Source organism: Perna viridis, chromosome 6 (genome assembly GCF_037379345.1).
Source record: "Perna viridis isolate PV_CMFRI_1.1 ecotype Kerala chromosome 6, ASM3737934v1, whole genome shotgun sequence".
NCBI classification, from domain to species: Eukaryota; Metazoa; Mollusca; class Bivalvia; order Mytilida; family Mytilidae; genus Perna; species Perna viridis.
Window position 1 is genome coordinate 35,663,223 of NC_142450.1, and position 7,883 is coordinate 35,671,105.

Below are 7,883 nucleotides of genomic sequence, written 5' to 3' on the forward strand. Positions count from 1 at the left end.
GCCAAAACACACACAGAAGTGTGATTCCTGACTCACTGTCATCATTTTGTTCCTTTCTTAATAACAGGTTATATTACATGCACTCTTGCACCTTTGAATAATTAGATTCACCCTCCTTGGGTGCTTAGGTGTTCTCTTCAATTTTCGATTAAATTGTCAGGTAAAGAAAAGTAACCTGTTTTGTAATATTGACTCTCTGGCAGTCTGTGACAGTGACAGTGTTCATTTTCTGTCAAGTTATGCCAACTGTCGTAGTAATATGATTATCTGGCTATTTAGGACTGGATTTCAACTCAAATAGCATCTGACTTTGTTGATAATACTGAACAATGGTGTCTTAACCAATGAGAATACTCAAGACTTCCCATAACAGGCTTCTGATAGTTCTGTATATGTATTTAAATTGTAAACAATATTTCAATTCTGTAGACTGTACTGCATACTTGTCCTTGAGTGTACAGGTATCTTGACATTTTCATGATGTAAGCATTTCTTACCAGTCGCTTCACAAAAAAGTCATTTCTTAATGAAATGGTTGTACAATAGCTATTTTTAGGACAAAATATTGGCAAACTAGTTATATACTTTTTGTTTTAAAAAATAAAATTAACATGCTTGAAGGAGGAGAGTGAAAATTCAGGTGGCGAGAATTACTTGCTGTTGAGAAGTACCACTCAACCAGTACATTATTATTCCAAATACGTCACTTTAAACAGTAGTCTGAATTTCCTCTTACCTTGTAACTCTCCTCTTTTTTATTTGGATATTAACATATCGGGTTGTGGTCTAAACGATGTGCCATACAGAAAGTTGGAGATTCAGCAGTACCATGGAGTATCGTCTTTCAACTGCTAACAACTTTTAAGTTGAAATTGTTCATGTCACACCTACTTAGTTTGTTTCCAGAATCATTTTCCTGGATGCTGATACCATATTTGCTACAAAAATTAAGTTTTGGTCATTTTCAAAGAGAGACCTTGTTTTGTTAACATTCTGAATCGTGACACATGAGAGAGAAACATGAAAGATGGCAGAAACATAAACTCATACCGCAATAAATTATGCATTGCTTGGTCTGACTAAAGTCATTTTTCACATGTTCTGTTGTGACATGATGATATTGCAAGAATTGGAGGAAATCCCTTTACTGCATCATCCTACAGAATTATTTTTGTATTACATGTTTATATCTGATCCTTAATTTATATTTAATCATTTTTAATCCTTTCCAACATTAAGTTCCCTTCAATTGTACATAAGTTCAAAATGTTTTCTTTTTACTTTCAGTATCAAGATGCCTTTAGAATGGCTGTTTGGGAAAAAGAAGACCCCGGAGGAAATGTTAAGACAGAATCAAAGAGCTTTAAACAAAGCCATGAGGGACTTAGACAGGGAAAGAGCAAAGATGGAACAACAGGAAAAGAAAGTTATTGCTGATATTAAGAAGATGGCAAAACAAGGACAAATGGTTTGTGTTTGAAAATTTGGCATCGGAATATTGTACAGTTTTCATACAACCCCCTATTCTGTGCTGATTTAAAGAGATTATGCAAGCAAATGTGTGCTTATACATGTGTAAGGAGTAAAAATCTTTGAAAAATGACTTTAACTTTAGTAGGAACACAGTTGATCACAATCATTTTAAATGGACTACAGGCATTAAAAAACAGCTATTTTTTCAAGTATACTGTGGTACTCAGGATAATTGAATAGTATCCCCACACATTAGGCAAAGGTCCTATAGTATTTTTGTGTATTGAGGTAAAAATATTATCAATAATTTAACAATTTAAAATGAATTGTGCATTATACATGATATATGTTTCATTCTTATTCTTTTTATGCAGGATGCAGTTAAGATAATGGCAAAAGATTTGGTCAGGACCAGAAGATATGTAAAGAAGTTTATTCTAATGAGAGCAAATATCCAAGCTGTTGCCCTCAAAATACAAACTTTAAAATCAAATAATGCAATGGCACAGGCCATGAAAGGTGTGACAAGAGCCATGCAGACCATGAACAAGCAGGTAATATAAAACCACTAATGACATACAACTGTTACACTTTTTTCAGATTTGTTTCTGATAAAATTCTAAAATTGTGAATATATTTTTACTCAGGTTTAGGAGAACCAAAACTGTGTCAAATCTATTTTGGAGATTATATTTTCATGTTAGACAATAGCAATGATGGAATTTTGAAAATCAAAAGATATGAATTTCAGCAACTTTCATTCATTTGAATATGCAAATGATTAGTTTTGAATAGAAAGCATTTTTATAATTCATGTGCAGTACAGGTATCTGAAAAAAATTGTCATGTACTTCTGCAAATGTAAATGTAATTTTTTTTCATCAGTAAAGTTGATCAAAGATAATAATTCATTTTGAAACAATAATTTAAACATACATTTTTAACATAAACTTTGCATAAAATTTGGATTTTTAATATATTTTTGCACGAAAATTAAACATATAGTTGCATGAATTTTCCAAAGATCATACAAATTTAGGATTAAGATATATTTTTTTCTTTCTGTGTAGTATTGGTTAAACCCTTGACCTTAAAAGTTATTTAAAAAGAAGCATAAACCTGATGGTTTCCTATTTTTGACAGCTGAAACTTCCACAAATCCAAAAAATAATGATGGAGTTCGAGAAGCAGTCAGAGATAATGGAAATGAAAGAAGAGATGATGAATGATGCTATAGATGATGCAATGGGAGATGAGGATGATGAAGATGAAAGGTATTAGCAGTGTTTTGGCTGGATAGCACAATAATTGAAAAGAGGACTTTTAGTGTGATGAATTAGGAACACATTTGATATTTAATAATGTTACATTTTTCACAGGTGTCTTGATCTGGTTTAAGCCCCATTCTCATGACTAAAATTTACAATTACCTGACATTTGTGTGTAAAAGTTAATATGCTCATATGTATCATTCATGTCTTTTTCGATTCTATACTTCAGGCATCAATTTCACAAAAAGTTGTAAGTGTAAAGTTCATCGTAAGTAATGATGTCATACCAGAAAATAGCATTGTTATGTCATAACTTAAGATCAACTTTACACTTCTGACTTTTTGTGAAATTGACCCCAAGGTTTTTGAGTTATTTTGGCCCTATTTTATTTTATGTTTGATATTATCAGATTGTTCCTAGAGACATGGCAGAGTACCCTATATTTTTTGGATGTTTTTTGCCTAAATCCCATTTGAAAATAAGGGGCTAAATAGGTGTTATCATTAGAATTGATAGAAAAGTTGTATTGTTAATCTGATTTCAATTACTCTGATGTCAGTGTATTACTTTTGAAGTTTTGTTTAAGATCTTTTTTACAGGATAGACTTATCTTTAATCATTTTGAAGATAAAAGGATGAAAATTAGTCCATGTTAAAAAAAATTACGTTTTAATTTATGGTAGAAAAAAAATTATTAGATTTTTCATGAAAATCCATGTCTGTGTTTTTCAGTCTGATTTCAGATAGCTCTTACAAAAATAATTTTGTTACTTATTGGTCTGATTTAGATTTTTTGTAAGAGATCCCTCATGAAAATTCATGCCTGAAGTTTTCAATCAGATCTCAGATATCTCTTACAATTTTCAAGCTAACAGGAGTATAATTCAACTTTTTCATTTTTGATCCAATTAAAAAAAAGTTATGACATGAAGATTCCTCATGAAAACCCCTGCAGGAGTGTTCAGTCAGATTTACTCGTCTGAATATAGCTGAAATATTGCTGCTCAGACGTTAAACCCCAACAAACAAACAAACAAAAATGTATTGCAATTTTTCAGTTGTAAGGGGCTAATGGGGGCCAGACCTTTCAGTATATTCCAGTCCTTGATACATATGTGATTATCTTGGTTATTATACGAAGCACAAAGTTTGGGTGTACATAGGAATCACCCTATCTGTCTGTCCTCATTTCCTATAAGGCCAACTCCTTCTAAATGGCTAAAGGGATTTTGATGAAATTTTTTAAGGTAGGTGGGGCATCATATGTAGATGTCTATGAAGAAATATGTTAATTGTTGAATTGCTCAAAAGGGAGATAATCCAACTTAAGGGGTTTACATGTTAAAACCCTGTAGGTGAGCTCCTAAACTGTTCAAGGGATTTTGATGAAATCTTATAGGAAAATTGAGCATCACATTTAGATGTGCATGAAGGAATATAATGATTGTCAGAGAACTTCTGAGGGAGAAAATTGAACTTGAGGGTAATACATTTAAGTCCATTTGAATCATTGAGTATTCTCTGTGTGAGCTTGCTCGGTTTTAACCAGATTTTCTGATGGGAAAAAAAAGGTTATTTAAAAGAGGGCACAGAGATTGGGCAGCTGCTAAACTTTTTCAGAACAATAACTTGAAAATTATTTGGCAGATTCTTTTCAAATTTGGATGTGTTGTTTCCTATGACAAAATAAAGGTCATGATAATTTTTTACAAGTATCATCTTTGTTGTTCTGAGTGGCAGTATATTTTTAGGTTTTTGATCCTTCTGGATCAAAATACTTTGTGTCAGTGACCATCATGAGAACTTCTCCTGTTTCTGAACATTACTCAAAATATAGTCCATATGTAATTCTTTTTATATCATTCAGTACTTATTTTAAAATAAATAAATATGTTTTATACAATAGTTCAGCTGAATAATATTCTTTCATTGCTGCAAATAGATTTAAGGTCTAGTCTTTCTATCAAATGAAGATATGAGGGGCTTCATGGATGTTAATAAATTTTCTTTTAGGATTTTTTTTTTTTTTTTGCAGAATGTGTCAAGAAGCACTACTTACATTAAGCATGTTCCATTTAACACACTTATCAGTCAAAACTTTCATCCTTTCATCAATATTTTATGATTGTTAGGAAGTGAAGAGTGGTAATTTTAACCAAGTAAAATTGGCAGGAAAATTTGATTTGATAAAAAATTCCTCTTTTTGGAATATCTTGTGTACATCTAGAAAATTATTTTCTTAAGCTGAAACTGGTTTTATTTGAGTAAAATTACGTTATATAAATATTTGAATAAAGAAATTTTCAAATGTTACCGCAGCTACCAGTAGTTATAGTTATAATAATATTTGAATTTCTAAATTTTTATATTTGTAACTAATATTGCAGTGAAGTAATGCATACTCATGAGTTAATTGCATATTAATTTTTGGACTGGTTGTAAAATTTGTGAAATAGGTGTGAAACAAAATTGTTAAAATGTGTGTAAAATACTGTTTAACTAATGATCTAAAGATTGACATTCAGTTTATAAACATGAGAAAAAAAAACAATTCTAATTGATTTGATATTAGAAATTCAAATTTATGATTTCAGTCCTATTTTACATCATTCTGTTCATGCTACAATTTTCACAAGAATCAAAAACCTCCAGTACACTAACCCCCCTTTTTTCAGTGAAAATTTTGACTTTGACCCTTGTTACTACATATACTTTGAGTTGATATATATATATTTTTTTCTTCAGTGATGCTATTGTGTCCCAAGTATTAGATGAGTTAGGATTGCAATTGACAGATGAATTATCAGGTAATGTTAAGGGTATAGGAATGAAATGGTTCAGGCTACTTTCAAGTTAAAAATATATTATGTGTAACTAAATGTCAATTGAACTGGTTCTCTAGAATTTTTAGAATTTTCTGCTTTATCTTGTAAATTAGATATTCCTCAACAGAAATCTATATGATTGAATTTTATCACCTACAAAACTGTTATTGTTACAGTTTATTTTCTTTTGTAATGATGGAGATACTTCAGCATATTTTGGAATTGTGTACAACCACATAATGAAGCAGTTTAACACTTTTGATGCTTTTTACAGGTTTGCCTTCCACTGGAGGAACAATATCTGCTGGAGCATCCAAAGCACCACAACCTGTTGCAGCAGGTGGTGGCCCACCAAGTGATGCTGATGCAGATCTGGAGGCACGATTAGAAAACTTGAGACGACAGTGATTGTGATTTATTTATAAAAACAGTTATGTGAATAAGCAAAGGAACATTAGAGTATGAAGTGTATATCATTTTCAAATGTATTGTCACATAACCGGCATTAGGCATATGGTGTATAAGAATTATGTGAGGGAGAGAGAAAGTGCTATTTAAATGAATGATCTTGAACTTTTTCTATTTTGTAGGTTCACCAAATTCAGTTAAATTTTCAAGAACTGTAATAGCTGTGTATTGCAATTCAAAGCCTAATAATTTATTAATCTTCCATGGCCTCAATTTTCATATTGCATGTATATTATTGTGATGCCTTTGTTAAAAAGTTGACAGTTGATTGTTTGTTTCTCTGTCACATTTGTGATAACTTTATAACTGCTCTACCTAATTATTTCAAATTTTAACCAAATTATTTGGACTTTATTAAACTGGTCAAGTTTGATTTATGTTGTGTATTGCAGTTTTTTGTTCAGGCAATATTGCTCATTTTTACATTTTTGGAATGCTGGTGTATCTTAATTGCCACTTTGTCCATCTCATTACTTTAGTTTTTTTTTGTTGATAACTCATTAGATATAGATCAAATTGTTTTACTTCTTATGGTGTTCCAGAACAGCAGATTGTTCTAAGTTGGAGTTTTCTTTAAGTTACTTAGAAAGTAATTATTTGGGTATGGCTATGGATTTTTTTTCAGTTTTCAGACTTGCCTTTTTTTCCAAGTCAAAAACAGTTTTTTTTTTTCAAATATAACAAGAATGGATTTGGTAAATATGTCAAAGAGACAACAACCCCACTTGGATTAAAAATGTCAGCTTAAGACCACCAGTATGGTTAAACCCATAAAATACTGAGACTTATAACACTGCTCGTTACAATTTACTTTTTTTCCCCAAAATTTGGAAGGTATCTTTTTTTTTTTTTTTTTTAAATCCATACAAAATCAATTGGTTGCTGCCAAAATGAATGGCATCCGATGTGATATTATATGAATAATTAAGTCTAATTTCAATATGCTTTGAATTAAATTTTTCGGTGAGCTTTGTGAATTTGGTAGGTGTTTCACAACCAGTATAAATAAGGATGTTTACTCAAAAACAAATCAGGGTTTAGAAATACAGAAGCTCCCAGCTTAAGAAAAATATGACATATATATATGTTATGTACTTTTGGTCTTGACAGAGATATTTATCTGTCTTGTATTCAAGCTTGTTTTATCCATAAGTTATGATAGAATCATACTTGTTTTTGTTTTAGTGGTTACATTGTAAACTTTGTGCAAATATTTTTATATTGTAATTGTGAATATTAAACTAATCATTTTATTAAAGTGTTTTTCAGTTTTAGTCATAGCACTCCTAAATTACCTGAATGTAAATTATCTATATACTTCTGTTAGGAGATTTGTTGAAGCATGGCATTTGGTTTGGTGCATTCCATTAGACATAGAATATTTGGGTCATTAATGTTATATAAAGAAATATGACCATTTTAAACCATCTTTAAAAGAAACCAATATATCTGCTTGGTTTTCATTATTTCATCACAACTATCGCAATAGAAAAAAAGTTAATTTGAATTCATTTATTTGAAATTATGAGTTACTGTTAGCAGGTGATATGTTCAAATGGAAATCATTGATAACCATGATTACAGCATTTGAATAACAAAAAAAATTCTAATTGAGGGAAAAAAAACACAAAAAAATAACACAATTTATAATAACCCCCATATTTTATATGAAATTAGTATTATGTGTTGTAGGTCTAGATGTTCTTGTACAATATTACTGCACAAACCTGGTGCTGCTATATGTCACAAAGATGGTAATAAAACACACACCAAAAGAATTTAAATAAACGTTTAGCACAGTTTTTTTTTTTTACTTCCTTATTTTTATTTTATTTTAAGTTTATT

The 7,883-nt window shown here is 30.5% G+C and overlaps 1 protein-coding gene across 2 annotated transcripts; it reads left to right on the forward strand.

Annotated features, from left to right (window-relative positions):
• The first annotated feature begins 8 nt into the window (after positions 1 to 8).
• On the forward strand, positions 9 to 7,296 carry LOC148614738 (charged multivesicular body protein 2a-like). Of its 2 annotated transcripts, none has more exons than XM_088589050.1 (6): positions 9 to 160; positions 1,288 to 1,468; positions 1,848 to 2,027; positions 2,617 to 2,747; positions 5,491 to 5,552; positions 5,845 to 7,296. In XM_088589050.1, exons 2-6 carry the CDS (start codon positions 1,295 to 1,297, stop codon positions 5,976 to 5,978), a joined length of 681 nt encoding a protein of 226 aa, XP_088445176.1. In that variant the 5' UTR covers positions 9 to 160; positions 1,288 to 1,294; the 3' UTR covers positions 5,979 to 7,296. The 2 variants fall into 2 exon arrangements, with proteins under 2 accessions (XP_088445176.1, XP_088445175.1); XM_088589049.1 differs by having other exon boundaries at positions 9 to 67.
• The last annotated feature ends 587 nt before the right edge of the window (positions 7,297 to 7,883 follow it).